The 18,412-nt window shown below is 41.6% G+C and overlaps 1 protein-coding gene across 4 annotated transcripts in view; it reads right to left on the bottom strand.

Moving 5' to 3' along the window:
* The window catches only part of PARP9 (poly(ADP-ribose) polymerase family member 9), a 30,571-nt gene that overhangs the window by 6,384 nt on the left and 5,775 nt on the right, over positions 1 to 18,412 (bottom strand). For 3 of the 4 annotated variants that reach the window (XM_057697527.1, XM_057697526.1, XM_057697528.1), the window contains 7 exons: positions 16,567 to 17,414; positions 13,788 to 14,012; positions 12,053 to 12,259; positions 9,467 to 9,530; positions 5,744 to 6,109; positions 1,915 to 2,051; positions 1,119 to 1,293 (listed from right to left, as the gene is read on the bottom strand). In XM_057697527.1, coding sequence (XP_057553510.1) covers positions 1,119 to 1,293; positions 1,915 to 2,051; positions 5,744 to 6,109; positions 9,467 to 9,530; positions 12,053 to 12,259; positions 13,788 to 14,012; positions 16,567 to 17,414 — 2,022 coding nt within the window. Of the gene's footprint in view, positions 1 to 1,118; positions 1,294 to 1,914; positions 2,052 to 5,743; positions 6,110 to 9,466; positions 9,531 to 12,052; positions 12,260 to 13,787; positions 14,013 to 16,566; positions 17,415 to 18,099; positions 18,154 to 18,412 lie in introns of all 4 variants that reach the window. The other variant, XM_057697529.1, reaches the window with a different exon arrangement.

The following is an 18,412-nucleotide window of genomic DNA, read 5'->3' as shown; positions in this document are numbered from 1 at the left end:
ACTGTCTGGACTTGAGGCTGACGGTGGGCCAAGATGAGACTTTGGGACAGTCTTCCTTGGGAGGATGGCGTGTGTCTTAGGCATTTGAGGAAGAAATATGCGTACAGAGGTTGGGTAGGCAATTAGCCGTGTCTGTCACAGAATTGAAAAGCGGGCACTCGCTGGATTTGGAAAATATGAGGATTGTGATGTTCTTAGAGTAGTTTAGTTTACGTTGAAACAGAAGGGGCGGGGGTGGGGTGCAGAGAAGCCAGCTACAATGGGTTTAGGAGCAAATGGAAGTAATGAATTCTTAAGACTTTGCCAATGAAAGGACCACACTGGTCGTTGCTTTCCTGCTTATACTCAAAGACTTCACCATGGTGGGGAAGAAGATGATTTCCAGACCCTTTGCTTTCCAGAAATCAAGCCCTGGCGTAGGCTCTACAGCCAGGATCATGCTATGTAATTGAAAGGTAACGATCAAAGCCATGTACTTAATGAACCAGACAAGATCAAGCTGCACTGCTAGGTATCCTCCGTGATGAATACTAAACTTCTTAGCTTCCTTTGGAGAGATTTAAAAGAGGAAATACAGCAGTAAAGTATGCAATATTTTTGTACAATTGAGACACAGAAGCTACTACACATAGAATCCCCATAACTGAGAAGGATCTTAGGATATTACTCATTTCCCCCGTCAGATGATGCCGAATTCATTCACTGGCAGCCACAGGAAATGAAGAGGATGGAAGAGGAAAGAGCAACTTTATGAAGTTCAGGAAAGTGCTCTTTTAATTAAGGGAGGAAGACGGTTTGGTAGTGTTGATAATAATTTCGTTGAGATAGGAGAGAAAAAAGAAGCTCCAGGGAGCTCTCTGCGGATAAGACACAAACACAGAAAGGGGGAAAGCAGTGAACTGTAGCTCTGACTGCAAACACTTTCATCAACATAAAACCCACCAGCCACAAAGGAAAAATTCTAAATATGACTCTTTCCAAATGACTTTACCACTGAATCCCAGCTGTAAGTGACCCTCTCACCAAACCACAAATGCTATTAGTGGTGAGTGATCTGCTGGTGTCTGCTCACCCACTCTCACACAGAGTAACCCCGATCATGAGGGACTGACACTTACCGCAGGGCACCGAGTACATCCTGTGAAAGCCGACTCTGTATACCATTTTGCAGAACTGATGTGGGACTTGCTGAAACAACCTGTGGCTCACAGGTTTCCCATGGGTTCTCCCTTCCATCAGTTTCTTCCTTCTTTGGAAGACAGCCGTGAGAAGTGCATTGTCTATCTTCTCCACCTATAGCCCAAGGAAATGAAAAACTGAAAAAGAAACTGGAGAACTGCTACTTAAATTGCCTGATACTCTGCTTCAAAAATGAAGGCACTTAGGTGTATCTTACTTTGCACGTGATTTCCTTCTCATATAAAGTTGCATAAGAGTCTCTCCTGGCCCCAACCCTCTCCTATTTTGACTTGTATCTCTTCAAAATTCCCTTTCCCTTCTTTGATAAAAATTCACTCAACAATCACTATATGCTAGGCACTGGTTATGAAATGGTCAACTGCAGACACAGCCTTTGCCCTCTTAAAGCTCATAGTTTAATGAGAGATAAAAATAGGTAAACAATCATGATAAATGTGATAAATGCTATTGCATTTCTTTTATTTTGCTTCAAGATAGGCAGATAGCTTATCCCTGAGTCTTGATCTATGCTTCTGTATATACTGACATCATTTCTACCACTTGATTCCAACTATACCCCTCATACCTGCTCATCACTGCCCTCCTTTCAGACTAATTCCTAGGATTCCAGGTCACTGAGCAGCTAACTTAGAGTCATTAGCAAGTGAGTTTTTCTTCTGGCTGGAGAACCAAGTGATAGCAGATGAGTGAAATTCTTGCCTTAATTAAGTATACCTTTATAACCCGCAAACCACAGTCTTCAAACTGTTTCTTTTGATCCTGAATTTCTCGAGTTGAAAGCTTTAGGCATTTCAGAAATGCATTTTCCTTCATTTGATTTTGGTTTTCTGTTTGCTGATCACTCTGCTGCCCTAAAAATGAGTAACATAAAACTTTGTCTCAGAGTTCTATGAGAGGGAAAGGTGTGTAAAGAAATTAAAAGAGGGAATTTCCTGGCAGTCCAGTGGTTAAGAGTCGGTGCTTTCACTGCCAGGGCCCAGATTCAGTCCTGGGTCGAGGAACTAAGAACCTGCAAGCTGTGCTGCACGGCCAAATAAACAAATAAATCGAAATTAAATGAAACAAATTATAAAAATTTGGAGGAATAGATAAGCAGTTTAACTTGTATGCCTCATATGTTTAGGACACGCAAGGACAGCTATAATACCATGAGAAGTCATAGGATAAAATAGGAGGTTAATAAATTTGTCCTCAGGACTTCCCTGGTGGTCCAGTGGTTAAGACCCCACGCTTCCACTGCAGGGGGCATGGCTTTGATCCCTGGTCTGGGAAGTTCCTCGTGCCACGGGGTGCAGCCAAATGTATAAATTAATTAAATAAATTTTATAAATAAAAATAAAAAATCAGGCTCAAAAAAAAAGTTACAGCCCATGGGAGGCAGACTCTCCCACAGAATGAATGAATAAATAAATAAATAAATAAATAAATAAATAAATAAATAAATTTGACCTCAGATGATTTGGATTATGAAGCTGAGGGGATAAGAGAAAAAAGAGCATTAATACATACTCCCCCCATCAATGCTGTAATGATAATATACAGCTGTATTGCTAATAGGAAATGTTTGTATTTTAGCTAGGATGCCAATCGACAGAAATCCCAAAGTGTAAGAAAATATTAAGGAATGATGAAAAACAGTATGACATTTATGTAACACTTCAAAGTTTTCAAAACAGTTTCGTATCTCTACCTCATTTGGGTATTACAACACCACCACTGAAATAATCAACATAGTTTTACAAACAGAGAAATTGAAACTTAGAGGAGTTAAGTGACTTGCTCAGTATCACAAAGCTAATACGTACAGATCCAAGATTGTAAACCTGGGTTTCACCAGTGCTTTCTGTAAGGGGCCAGGTAGAATATTTAGCACATATGTTATTCATTTGCCACCCAACCAAGAACAAAATTTGGAGAGTAATAGTTTATGGTGTATGTCTTTCCTCCCTTCCTTCCTTTTCCCTCTTTTTCTTCCTTCTTTCCTTCCTTAGCTTCTTTCCTTCTTTCCTATATTACATTCAAGGGACAACCTTTTATGACCCAAAGGAGCTCCTTATTGAACTAAATACACAGGTGGATAAATGAAAACCCCCCAAAAGGCTTCTTTTCCTTCAGTTTATTTTCCATTTGACTTAAGACCAAGTATACTAAAATGACCTAATCCCAGCACGTTACCTAATTGAATGGGTGCAATTTAACCACAAAAAGCAGATGATAAATTCAGAGAAACCCACAGAGGGCCACGTTGTAAATCTGCAAAGCAGGAGAGCAGAAGGAACATAACTCCACAGCAGGGGAACACCAAAGCCAGGACATTTCAAAGGAAGAGACTGTGAATTAAATCAGGAGAGCCACAGCTCACATTTATAAAGTATAGTACCAGAGTTCAGCTCCTTTGAGTTCAGCAAACATCTACTGAGCTCCTACTACAAGCCAGGCATTGGGCTGGGCACCGGAAACTCAAAGATCCACAAAGTCCTGCTATCAGAAACACTCAACAAGAAGAGATTAAAAGAACACCACAAAAGAGGAGATGCCTAACTTCTATTATTTAAGACATATTGTTCTGGTGGATAGTTGATGTTCCCTGCAGTAATAACTCATTTCAAAATTATCCATTTTGTTAATGAAGATCTTAACCTGATGAAGAGGGGGTGAGTCTCTATGAACCTCTGAAACGCTGCTGTGGAATAATATGCTTAGTCATCAACTGCCCAAAGAATGCCACCTTGCAGCAGGGCAGGGGACTTATATGACTAAATTGCCAACAGCTGGGAGAAGGGGCCACCTTTATGAATGCAGTTAAAGTAATGCCACAAGCTTTACAGGAGATCAGTGCTATTTTCTATCTTGTTCTCTTGAGAAGTATCAACGTCAATTTAAAGACCCATGGTCACTACATTTCAAAAGCTGAGTAGAAATCATAATAATCTCGGGTCTCATTCTTGAGAATTATTTTTGTCCATGGTTTCTAACACTGCATTTTCTGTGGAATGAGGATACAACATTTATTGCAAACTCCCATTCACTTTGACCATATCTGCCTGAACTATTTTTACAAACACATGGTGAAAATAAGGTGTTCTCTGAAATTTTACGTCTGCATTTTCACACTAAATTCACTCTCCCCATTACAACCGGTAATCTTTCTAAAATACAAGTCTGACCTTGTCGTTGCTTAAAATCATTCAAGGCTCTCCATTTATTTCAAGAAAAACTCTGAATACTTTCATGTGATTTATAAAGTCTTGCATAACCTAGGCCCAGCTATGGTCTGATTTCTTGAAAGTGTCTTTCTTTGCCTTACTAACTCCCACCTATTCTTCACTTCTCCATTTGTGACACCTCCCCTGAGAAGCTTTCCCCTTACCTCCCCAGTCTGGGTTAGCTGCCTCGCCGAGTTGTTTCCAGAGCACTTTCACCTTCTTGTTCATAACTAACCTGCTTACTCCTCAGTTTCCCCAGCTAGATTGCGAGTGGGAACAATGTTCACCTCATCACTATATCCCAAGCACCTAGCACAAGGCTTCACATACCGTGGGTGCAACACGCACTAGTGGAATAAAGGAAAGAAATAAGCCTCTATCTCCCAAGGCAGTATTTTCAACGGTATAATTTCCTCCTTAGCTCTAGGGCTAAGTTAAAAGGATCTCTCCAGACCCAAATTCCCAGAGTCAAACCTGATGGATTTTGCCCCACTGAATGAGTGACACTTGAGTACATCTCACAGTACCAATGAATAATTGACTCTGGTGAGAAGGCTCAAAGTAAGTAATTTTACGGCTCCTAATGCTGCCAGTAATAAATAATTGCAACAAAACTCAATTAAAGAATTAAGTAAGTGGAATGTGTCTGCATTTGAATGCACCATCTGCAGAATTAGGGATGTAATTTTTTCCCTGGAGCCTGGGCTTGGGTTATCCTGGGCTTCCTTGTAATTGCCTCTTAGGCGATCCATGTCATCACCACGAAACCCAGCTGTGTGTGTGTTTGTTTTCATTTACTAATAATTAACCCTGCTGGTAGAAAGAGAGCCAAAATACGGTTATAAAAGTTACGGCCTAGGGCTTCCTAGGTGGCACAGTGGTTAGGAATCCGCCTGCCAATGCAGGAGGACACGGGTTCGATCCCTGCTCCAGGAAGATCCCACATGCCGCGGAGCAACTAAGCCCGTGCACCACAACTATTGAGCCTGTGCTTTAGAGCCCATGAGCCACAACTATTGAACCCATGTGCTGCAACTACTGAAGCCCATGCGCCTAGAGCCTGTGCTCCGCAACAAGAGAAGCCACGGCAATGAGGAGCCCGCGCATCACAACGAAGAGTAGCCCCCACTCACCGCAACTAAAAGAAAGCCCGCACACAGCAAAAAAGACCCAACACAGCCAATAAAATAAATAAATACATAAATTTATAAAAAAAAAGTTACGGCCTAACACACCCAGCATGGTTTGCTCTCTCTCCCCTCCCATTCTCTCTCTCACCCACTTACATACATGCATGCTTGCACCCGAAAGCTGGAAGTTAGTTGAAAGTTGCTCACCTGACAAGCCCCAAAGGACTTGCTCCTTTTTTCTTGCCATTTCCTCTTGAACTTCACACAGCATATGTTCAATGTGCATAACTGCCTCCACGAGGTCAGCCCGGGCTCCTTTAATCTCTAAATGTGCCTTTCCCGGGCTGATAATCTCTGAGATAGAGACCCACGAAGTTTTCTGAAGCTGAGCCAGGTTGTCATGTTCCTTTTTCCCGAGGTAGAGGATGTGCATATCCTCAATGACGTGGCAGTCCCAGAGAGTCAGTATCCTCTGGATCCAAGCTTGGGCCTCATCTATCTTTTCCTGATTGGATCCCATCAGATTGAGGACAGGAAATCTGTTTTCTCTCTCCTCTCCGGTCCCCTGGGGGACTGAAAATACTATCATGAGCAACCACAGAAGGCAGGTGGGTTTTAAACCAGTGCAGAGCAACATACCATAGCCAGTGTTTGCCCCGAGCATCCGTAGCAGTAGTACCTATCTGTGAGAGCTGTGCTGGGTACAAAGAAAATCTAAATGTATAGTTTACAGTCTCCTTGGGAACACAGAGTTTAGCTTATCATGTCTTGCCCCTGCTGTGCTGCATTTGTCAATTTACAGATGAGTTCACCTTGTAATCTCATCTGGATGTCAACAAAGTATTATTTCTTGCTGAATAGGATTTCCCAACTCTTGATACCACCAGGTTTAAAATCAAACATCTCAAAAAAAAAAAAAAATCAAACATCTCTGAAAGCCATAGAGCTTAAAGAGCAAACATTCTTTTTAAGAAAACATGTGTTTCTGATTATAAAAACAATATTTTTGAAAAATTGGAAATTATCAAAGTATAATGGAAAAAAGAAATACCTGTAATTTCAATACCTGGGATTCCTTTTTATATCTTACGTGTATATGAAAGGACATTTTGCACCTCCATAACCAGCATTTGGAGCTTAGCAGCCACTAATGCTGAACGCAGCATATATTCTAGTAGAAAAGGAAATGGAATTTGTTTCCGACCCACCCACCTGTACCCCTCTCCACAATCCCACTCCACAAGGAGTAAAGATATAGAAAGAAAGAAGAATTGCTGATGGATTAGAGTCACTCTGAACCCAAACTGGAGAAAATGGGGGTGGAGTGGGCGATGGACTAGCTGAGAGGGAATTCCTAGACGAGGCAGTGCCTGGAATACATAAAGAATTCCCTCAAATCATTAAGAAAAAGAAATAACCCAGTAGCCAGTTGGGCAAAAGATTTCACAGAAAAGGAAACACAAATGGCCCATGTACGTGTGAAAAGATGCTTGTCTTCATTGGTAATCAGGGAAATGAAAAAAACCAGATTGGAAAAAATTCATAAGTCTGACAATATCAAGTGCTGGGAAGAGCAACTGGAATTCCTATATACTCATGATGGATGTAAAACTGGGGCAAGCACTCCTATAATTATATTATTTAAAGAAACTTTGGCACGTGTGTACCAGGAGATGTAGACAAGAAAGTTCACATTCTTGTCTGTAACAGCAAAAAACTGGAAATTACCCAAATGTCCTTCAACAACGGGATGTTATAGCAATGAAAAGAAGTAAACTTGAGCTACGTGGATGAATCTCAGAAACATATTTTGAGGGGAAAAAGTAAGTTGAACATTTACTATTTTGAGGCATTATTCTAAGTGCTTTACCTATATTATTTTATTCAATTCTCACAATCCTATCAAATAGACACTATTAGTAGTACCTATATTGCAAATGAGGAAACTGATTCAGAAAGTTATTAAGTAACATGCCCATAGTTATAGGACTTGCAAGTGGTGGCCAGGGAGCTGGTAGGTGTGGGCAACGGGACTCCAGTGCTCACACAGTCCTGCTTCCCAGTGAGGGATCTCAGGACAGTAGTGATCACTAGCATCTTTTCCCCTGATGTAGTAATTGGGTGGTACCAGGAGCTAGGAAAAAGTACCAAGACATACCTAGAAGTAGGAGTGGGAGAATGGCCTCTGTCTGGTAACAATAAAAACCAAAGTTTTAGACAACAGTTAAGAGGTGATAGAGATTCTTATATTGATGACGTACTTTTTTTTAAACACTTGTTCTGCCTGGGAGCTTATATTACTTTTTAGGAGACAATAAAAACAGTACCTGGTGATACCTCACTTATCCATCATTATCAGGAAAGAAGAATTGTTCTTCTAGGTAACTAAACTGTTGAAATCACTAAAGGAGTCTCTTCTAGCACCAAGACATATTTAACTATTCATCAGTTAAATACTTATAATGGAAACATACTTCCCTGCCTTCCTAAATAGTTTAACTTTTCCTTAATAATCTGAGATCACCGTCATTAATCATTATTAATCTCAGGTACTGTCCTGTGCTATAATTCCTTTATCGATGTCGTCAAGAATTACTGAAGTAAATGGCAATGCCTCGTCCCATTTTTCAGATTAATGATACAGGGACATGTGTATGTTCCCCCTCCTTTTATCCTCTCCTAAAACCCCTCCTATCTAGCTTCCCTAGAGTCACTGTGGTTTCCCAAACATGCACTGCATTTGTTTGCTTCTTTCAGTTTTCTTCACTTTGGGTGCCCTACCCCCACCAACTCTGGCCACTGGAAATCTTGCCATTCTCAAAGGCCAACTTAGAACCATCTTGTCCATGAAGCCATTCGTGCTCCCTTCCAGTCAAAGGGCATCTCTCCCTCTTCTAGGCCACCTGGGGAGTCTGTCCATCCTCTCATTTGTTATTTATCCCCTGGCATTTGTTTACACAACCTCCAGTTATCCTCACAACAATCTGTAATTATCATCATTTTACAGATAGATAAACAGGCTCATAAGAGGTGCAGTCACAGGCCAGAGCTCTTAAAATTTCCCTCTTCTTCATTTCTGCTGGACACTGAAGGTCCATAAGTGAACTCTTCTATTAAAGGGTATAAGCATATCATTTTGACCCTAACGGAAAATATCCGAATAATTTCTATTGCTGGTTGAATGTCTGGTGTTCTGAACACCTATAGAAAACCATGGATCAAAAGACTATTTCAGAAGTACACATCCTAGTTGTCATAACATAATTCCATCTCAGTCCACTCCAACTCCTCTACAGGAATGGAGTTATAAGACAACGTTAATCCTTCTCCAACCACAACCAGGATTGGTTTAGTCCAGTGATCCCCAAACCCGGTTCAGCAGCAAAATTGACCAGGAAACATTGAAAAATATACATGCTTAGCCCAGATCCAGAGTTCCCAAATCAGAATCTGTAGAGTTGGGCCATACATATTCTTGTTCGTTTGTTTTTTAAAATTTTCATCATGGTCCCAATGATTACTCAGGTTTGGGCAGCACTGGGTTAATCCACTTATTATTACCTGATATTACTGAGATGTGTTTTCTATGATTACTAGTAAGTAACCCCACTTAGATGTCACTCTATTCAAAGCAGAAAGAGTAACTGGCTTCGTAAGCTTATGAAAAAAATATAGACAGCTATTTGTGAAGGAACAACCCACACTGTGGGTTACCTACTGCAACTTAGCTTCTCTCTGTTCATATCATGAAACTAGACTGAGCAAAAATAGAAGCACGGTCAGGTATAGAGCACGTTGGTATCCAGGCAGGAGTGCAATGAAAACTATTTGGCTTCTTTATCCATCTTCTCTCCATTAGTTCAGATGATCAAGAGTAAGATGAGCCTACAGTGGTAGACTCTGTTTCAGATCTGTGAGTTCCGTACTCACCATCAGGGTTATTGTTGAGACCCGGCAGCTTCAACCTATTCTTTTCCATTTCAGCACTGAAAACCTACAGGAAGCAAAACAGAGCAAGAAAGTCCTAAGTGGGGCTTTTAGCCACAGTCATCAAAATCCCTCTCTATCTGCACTCACCACATTTGACCTCATCTACTCTGTCATCCCCTATTCCCACTGCCACAGCTCTAAAGCAGTCTTTAGGAAAGTCCTCAGGAACAGCAAGTGCAGCACTACAGTCTATTAGAACACGTAGGGGAAACAAGTATAGGAAAAATGGAAAAAAAAAAACCCATAAATCTTAAAATCTGTCATAAAAAAAGGAGAATGTACATCCCAAGGCAAAATAGCATTCATTCATTCATTCATAGATATCAACACCCTGCTAATTGCATATTAGGCACTGAACTAAAGCTGTGGATATGTCACTGAAGAAGACAGAGGCAAATGCTCTTGTAATCAATAAAACAAACTCATTTTAGAAAGTTATATGCACACCATGTTTTGTTTGTAGATTGAATAAATGATCAATTCCTGTGAAGTGCTTATAATTGTACCCAAGATATTATAACTATTCAATATGTTAGCTATTGTTATAATTATTAGTATATGACAGTCTACGCACAGAGATTTATGTATATTGCCAGGTAGATCCTTTAACATAGTATGAAAAAACTCATCTCTCCTAGGGTTTGGGACCACCATGCCCAGGGTCTTCCTTGTTTAAAGTTGATGCAATTGGCAGTAATTCTTCATTGACAAAGATGGTAAACAATGAGGTAAAGACTAGATTCTTCACTGCATCTGAACTTTAATAATGAAGTTTCTTCACCTGTAGCACTTTTTCTTCATAAATTATATTTGCAGCTGCTACTTCCAGAGCAAAAAAGCCCTCAATCTTACCATATTTATTTAATACCTGGAGAGGTCATAACAGGGAGGAAGTTCCCTGCCCTCCAAAACAGAGATAACATTATCTGCTGATAAACAGACTAATAACAGCTGCCACACACAAAATGGATAAAATCAGCTTTCTTCCAAAATCACTTAAAAGTCAGTATTATGCTGCAAGGTTACAAATCGATTAGGCAAGGCTTTTGAACTGAATGTGAAAGAAAACTGTAACTTAACCAGTATCAATAACATAGAAGGTATGGATAACAAGCAGACAGTCTGCAAGGAGTCTGGAAACGCAGATTCAAATGGCAAGAATTTGGCAGTTTCTCCAGCCCTGTCCACAAATGACCAACACTTCATGTAAGGAATGTGAGGAGTGTTCCTGGTAAGGAGTTCCTTATTCTGAGACGTAACATCTCACACAAGGTACGAGTAGATACGCAATACATATTTGTTAAATAACCAAATGAATGGCTATCCATTGCCTTTTATAGATACTCAGCGCCACCCAGGACCCTTATCATCATGAAATACCAGTGAACACAGTATTTTGGTCAGCCGGGGAGTTACCTACTCATTGTCACTCATGAAATGGAAATTCACGAGTTTGTGAAGGTAAGTATCACTTCATTGTGAGTTCAGTGTAGGCGGGTCTTCCCGAGTCAGGTCAACTCTAGATGCATCACAGGACTGAGGGGAGACTGAAGAGAGACAGCTTCTTCTTGGCACAGTAACTGGCTCATGCAACTCATGGCAACCACTTTCATTATTAGCCCCTAGGGGAGCCCTCAGACTGTCGCTGATCTTTTCTATACTGCTGGACTGCCGTTTACATTTTTGTTTGTATGTTGAAGAGAATGAGAGCCTTCTGTTCCAGTAGTTCCTCTTACAGGGATGTGGTGCTTCATGGACAGTCCAGAGGTGTCCTCAGGGCACCTGTCTGGGCCCAGTAATAGTCCTCTGTGGAGGTGTGTGTGTCGGGCCGGGGGGAGTGGTGAACTTCATTCCAACGACAGGATGTTTAATTTTGTCAAGAAGGTGAGCTACTTCGTTGAGTAATTCGCCAGTCTTGCAGGTGAGCTGTGGATGAGACAATGGTGTACTGCAGCCGGCTTACACTGGCTCACGAGACCCCACTGTGAACATCTCTTCCCAATTCCTCCTTCAGTGTTGTAACGTGGATAGCTTGATGTCAGCAACAAAAATCAGTAAACACTACAAACCTCCCTGTGTCTTGTGAGGCAGCAAGAGGAATATGAACCTTGACACTTGCTCCAGAAAAGAGCAAGCTAGAATGAGTCTCAGTTTGTTTCCTTGTAGGGAAAGAGAGAATGGCAACCACCCACACGGAGACAGGCTGGCAGGTGGGAAAGAGAAGGGGAAGGAGCAGAGGACCCCACAAAACTAGGAGGTTTCTTACCTTTCAGGAGCAGAGGGAAGAATAAATGCCAAAAAAGGACAAGAGAGAAGCTAGGTAGTGGGGTAAACATGGCTTCTACAATGACATCCTTTACTAGGTCAGAGGTCAGCAATTTATAAGAATTAAATTTCACCAAGTAAGACCATCAGTACACTGTACAGCACTTAACAGGCCCCATGTCTTACTTTGCAGATGCTAAACAGGTGTTGTTAAGTGAATGAATGAATGAACTGCAGGACATCTCTCAGCTATTAACTCACCCTGTATGTCTCCCATTCTTCTGGGAAGATCACAAACTTTACAGTTAACTGTTGCAAATGGTGTCTGGCAAATATTAAGACTTCATTAAACATAATCTCTGCTTCTGCATGCTTCGACTTTCCAATCCCAAAGGCAGGAAAGGAAATGGAAGTTATATTCAGCTCAAGACATTTTTCCAAGCATTTCTTCATTACAGTTTCCAATGTCTGCAGGAAAAACACAAATTTAAGATCCGCCTTGAGTCAAGAATAAAACTTCACTTACCCCTTAATCCTGCCCATATTCTACAGTGCCAACCTCCACTACTCTTCAGGGCCATGTCCATGCCTCCTCAGAGAACAGAAAAGGTCCCACTCCATAGGGGACCCATTACAGCTATAAGGTTAGATGATGAGGGACTTCCCTGGTGGCGCAGTGGTTAAGAATCCACCTGCCAATGCAGGGGACACGGGTTTGATCCCTGGTCGGGGAGGATCCCACATGCCACAGAGCAACTAAGCCTGTGCGCCACAACTACTGAGCCCAGATGCTGCAACTACTGAAGCCCATGCGCCTAGAGCCTATGCTCCGCAACGAGAAGCCACTGCACTGAGAAGCCCGCACACTGCAACGAAGAGTAGCCCCTGCTCACCACAACTAGAGAAAGCTGGCAAACAGTAATGAAGACCCAACACAGGCAAAAATAAATAAATAAATAAATAGTTAGATGATGAGAAATGAAAGGGCTGAGAAACTAAAGTCATTGAGTCACCATTTTGTGCCATTATATAGCCTTCTCCCCAGGTCAGAGAGCTAACTTTCAGTTCATCCCCACTTACCTGTCACTTCTGGGTCAACATAAAGAGCTTTAATAAAAGAGGCAGAGGTTAAAGTAAGTAAGCAACATTTGTTTAATGTCATTAAGATCTGTCATGTAATTTATTTTTGGCAGATTTAAATTTCCATCAACGTTTCAACATTCAAACTGAATACTAATGTAGGAAGCTCATCTAATACCCTTCCTACATTATGCTAATATACTAGTATATCAGTTATACTAATGTGGGAAGGTTATACTAATGTGGAAGGACCTTGGAAAACGGAGGGATAGAGAGTGATTGGAGGACCAATTTGGGATTTGAGGGCTTCTAGACAAGAGAAGACCAGAAATGGTGACAAAATAAAGATACACAAAGGCAGAAAAGGGGACTGTGTCCCTCTCTCCACATGTTAGTGGGTCCCCCTATTCTTTAATGCATGTAATTTATGTCCCTCAGTTGTAGAGTCTGCCAGAAAGCTAAGCTCCACCACAGGCACAGGTGGGAAGACACCACAGGCAACAGATTTGACTGGAATGGTACTGGAAGAGAGATCCCAGGTCCTCTTGGAATTTAACAGATGGCAGGAGATATGAAGAGGCTGAATCCCAGGCCCACGTAGGAAAAGGCCTACAGGGTCACTGGGTGCAGTGAGGTGAACGAGTGTGCAGACTGAGGGAGCCCTGATGTTTCTGTGTCTATCTGCTGTATGCTCCCTTAAAATTTAGAAATGGGTTAGGTGATCTTTTAAATTAAACTTCTTAAGATAACTTGTGACAACAACACCTGTTTAGTATTTCAGGTACTCACAGAAGTAGTAGAGAATGGGGACTATTCCACTTGACAATAACATTTTGTGAATGTAATGACGTGATGGAAATTCAACAGACTACATAGACTCTGGAGATACAGAAAGATAAATTTAGTTTGACCTTACCAGTTTTTGTTCAGAATATATGAAAGGCCACAACACATGGTATACGTATTTGCAGGGCAATTTAAATCCTTTCGTGACCAGTACCCTCTGGGAATCTAGTAGTGGTTGAGCCATCTTTTGGTTAAATTCCCGTTCCATTTCATTTCCTGCTGCTTGTAGAATTGATTTTGACACAGTCCCAGCTCTAAGATCATGTGTATATACATAATTAACAATTACATTTGTCTGAAAAGGGAAAAAAATGAACAGGATTCAGTGTTACTTTTTCTTAAATGACTAATTTAAATCTTTATTTCCCTGAAGAGCTTTGAAAAATACATTTGAAGATCCTAAACCCACAAAAATATCACTTAATAACAGATGTAAAATTTCCAAAGAGGGATGATTTGATTGCCATGAGTCTGTCTGTCCTAATCAGAACTTAGGTAAAGTATGTCGATGATACAATTTTTATTGCAAACATCTGTCAGCCCTTTGGCTGGCTTTCACCCCCAATATTCCCAGATTCAGAGCATTCTCTATGATTTGTTTTAAGCTTTATCACTCACAGAGGTGGTTTCACTCTCTGCCCCACTGTCATCAGTGCTTGCTGTTTCTGTGTGAATTTTCATTTTGTCTTACACAGAGTGGAAATAGAATTCCTCAGGAAATTTCTACCCCCTAAAGTTTGTGTTTTTTAAGGTAAGTAGTACATGGTGAAAGAAAGCACAAATGAGACAAAAAAGTCTTCACTGGGAAGTAGGCCTCCCTCTTGGGGGGGTCCCCAGACCCCCCTAATTCATCCTGATGGCTTTGGCTCCCTTTGTGGGTAACTTAGGTACCTCTCATGGATGTTAATGAACGTGTCACTTTGAAAGTGCAATTAGAATTTGCAAGTTGGGGGCACTGGCACCCTTTACCTATTTTATTGTTTGTTTGTTTGGCACACGGGCTTAGTTGCTCCGTGGCATGTGGGATCTTCCTGGAGCAGGGATCGAACCTGTGTCCCCTGCATTGGCAGGCGGATTCTTAACCACTGCACCACCTAGGAAGCCCCCTTTACCTATTTTAAAAGTTCCTAATGTTGGCAATAATTAAATACAATAAAATTTTAGTTAAAGGGATAAGTTATTTGACCAGGATGTTTCCACTTTAATTTTAAATTGGCATATTAATGACTTATCAAATAAATATTTCACCTCATGGGGTCCCCTTAGTCTTCTTTCTAATTATCTTGCAGGCAATGAATGACATTTTTTCACTTATGATTAAGTCTATTTGATTGTGGCCATTGGAGAGTCAGAGGTCCGGGGGAAAAACATAGCCATATATTCTTTCTCTTTCTCTGTTGCAGCCCTTGCTCCCTGCTGCCCCCTTCAGTTATTCATCAGTAATTTGTTGAACACCTAGATACACGCCCAGAGACCAGTCCCAGGGCTACAGCGATGAACAAGCCACAGCCCCCATCCTCAAGGTGCTCTCTGCCTGGCAGAGAAGCTGCACTAATCCAGAAATACCTAGGATCACTGTCACCCTGACTCTCTCCCCTCCCTGCCAGGGCCCTCACCTTCCTGCCCTATGATCCCTGGCTAAACGCTAAGCTACACTGTATCCTCCACAGCCCCTGGCACAGAGCCAAATACTCAGAATACAATTTACAGCTCTACCCACTTCTCCTGACTGGTCCAGCCTATTACTTTTGATCTGTCAATTCCTCTGTATCTCTCTGATCAGTCATTCTAACCACCCAGCCCTCTTCTCCTGCCAATTCATAATCATCATAACTGGAGATCAGATTTAAAACTCACATCTTCTGAAGTAATCCTTCCTGACCTACTACACTCCACTCTTGTCACAAATGTACATACTCTTAAATACTATAAATTCACTTTGTATTAAGACTTTTTTTATCATTGATAGGTTGCTTTAGAAAAGTTCAGATGGTTTGTCTCTCCAATGAGATTTTTGACATAGAGAATCTTTTTACATAAAAAGAATATAATAGGGACTTCCTTGGTGGTGCAGTGGTAAGAATCCGCCTGCCAATGCAGGGGACACGGGTTCGAGCCCTGCTCCAGGAAGATCCCACATGCCGTGGAGCAACTAAACCTGTATGCCACAACTACCAGAGCCTGTGCTCTAGAGCCCATGAGCCACAACTGCTGAGCCCTTGTGCCACAATGACTGAGGCCTGTGTGCCTAGAGCCCGTGCTCCGCAACAAGGAAGCCGCCTCAATGAGAAGCCCGCGCACCACAATGAAAAGTAGCCCCCGCTCTCCGCAACTAGAGAAAGCCTGCACACAGCAACAATACCAAACACAGCCAATACATAAATAAATAAATTTAAAAAATAAGAAAAAAAGAAAACATTGCTAAAAAAAAAAAAAGAATATAATAGATTTTAAGTTCCTGGGAATCAAGGATTGTTCTATTTCCTCACCGTGCCTAAGAATAACGGCAATAATAATCATAAATACTTATCCCATGCCAAGTTCTATTCTAAGCAGTTTACGTGTACTGATTCCAACTCCAAGATATAAGTGCTATCATTATCCTTATCTTACAGATGAGGAAACTGAAGACCAAAAGGTAAAGTAATTTCAATCAGGTCACCCAGTTAGTAAATGGCAAAGCTAGTATTGAAATCCAGATGGTCTGACTCTGAAATCCATACTCTTAACCTTAACAAGATGCTTTCTAGACTGTGTTTGAAATAGCATATCCTCAAAACATACGTGATAGGTAATAAACAGTTCAAGGATCCCCTTTGCCAGTGCAAGAGAATAAAACAAAGACTTACTTTCTGCATTTCAATGAGGCCCTGGACAATCTGGAGAGTCAAGCTGTTCACAACCATCGTGTTGAGAGGGTGGGCGGCTTCCGGACTCACCCAGGATCCGTGCTCGTTCCTCCCTAGGATGACTTCTGAAGCAGTTTTAAAGGCAGCAACAGTAGGGTCCTCATTGCTTACCAGGTGAATTTCTCTCAAGTTACTGGCTATTTGCTCATTTTGGAAATAATAGTTGATAATGCCCACAATGACCTGTGTACACAAATCCAGAGGGAAATGGAAAACCCCAGAGCTCAGGGCTGGAATCGCTACTGTCTCAATGTATGCATTTTTTCGGTTGACAAAATTCAAAATATTTAGAATGGCTTTCTGCAGTTTATCAATACACTCCTCGTTATCCCTTGACCCCCACCGAGGCCCAACAGCATGGATAATGAGTTTGCAGGGAAGCTTCCCTGCTCTTGTGATAGCTATCCCACCAGTTGGAATTCTGCCATATTTGGAAATAAAGCTTCTGCTTTCCTCTTGGATCTCAAAGCCGCCAGCTTTCACAAGGGCCTGGGCCAGGCCTCCCGCATGCGCGAGGTCTTCATTGGCTGCATTTACCACAGCATCAACAGCATGTCTGGTGAGGTCATCCTTCCAGACAGATAACTCTAGCCTGGGAGTCAACATTTTTCTGAAGACCTGTAGAGACTCCTTGTTATGTTCCTGGGCTGGAGAGACCAGGGTAAAGATACAGCCAAATTTATTCTGGAGGACTTCCCAAAGCCGACTCTCGTTATTTTTTAAAATTTTGAAGTCATCGTGATTAATGCAAATTTGCTGAAAGTAGTTTTCTCTGAGAGTATCAGTCTCTGGCAAAGGGGAGAAGATAAAAAATAAAGAAATGAGCAAGGGTTCTTTGAAAAGGATGTAATTTTGCTTCACACAAGGAGACTGAGCTTCCTCTAGGCCCCTTCCTGATTCACCCCTCACCTAGACCTGTAATTAGACCAAGGATGCCCAAGAGTTGTCAATGGTAAGTCACCATTAAGTGTTTAGTCGTGTGCCTGGCATGCGGTAAAATATTCCATAAGTGGTAGCTACTATAATACAATGATGGAGGTATGAAACTGTGTGTATCAGGGCTCATAGATTTAAAAAAAATCTATCAATGCATAAAAATGGCAAGTTTGGGAAGACCCATGCTTAAGGCATCAGTATTAGAAAGGACTTAATTATGATTCAAAAATATGTAGAGGCTTTATTCCTGACTTGTTTGTCTTTGGCAGCATCTTGACTTGGGTTCTCCTAGAAGCTGATTCTGAGGCAGGGGGTTGAGTGTAAGTTTATGTGGGAGGTTATTCCAGAAAACACCAGGGGCATGGGATGGGGAGAGCAGAGTGGGTGGGAAAGGGAAACAGGGAAAGGAAAGAAATGAATAAAGGGGGTGTTACAAAGCAAACGAAGCTTAACTCCACAAGGGACAGTGTAGACCATGTGTCTCAGAATTGCATCACCAGAGGGGTAAAGGAGCTAGGATATGTACCCAGTTTTTACCAGTCATTGATTGAGGATGCTCCTGGGGGCATGGTCCAGCAGATGGGCAGGGCACTGACAACATGACAGTAAATAATTCTTCATTATACTCTAGTTTTGTAGCACGATTTTAGTGACATTAAAACTGGTTGGCTAAAAATTATTTACTGCCTGTGGCAGCAAGATGACCTGCTGCTCAGATCCGCCTTCAGCAAAGAGGGGGAGTCTGGCTAGCCAATAGCCTCCAGTTGTTAGTCCCTCAGGGCCCATCTCAGCTTTCCAGCCCAGGTCACGCTATTTTCAGGGTGGCCCCCATCAATGGCTGAACAAGGCC

The sequence above is a fragment of the Hippopotamus amphibius genome, chromosome 10 (genome assembly GCF_030028045.1).
Source record: "Hippopotamus amphibius kiboko isolate mHipAmp2 chromosome 10, mHipAmp2.hap2, whole genome shotgun sequence".
NCBI classification, from domain to species: domain Eukaryota; kingdom Metazoa; phylum Chordata; class Mammalia; order Artiodactyla; family Hippopotamidae; genus Hippopotamus; species Hippopotamus amphibius.
Note: the sequence above shows the minus strand (reverse complement) of the source record. Positions and strands in the feature narration are given on the sequence as shown.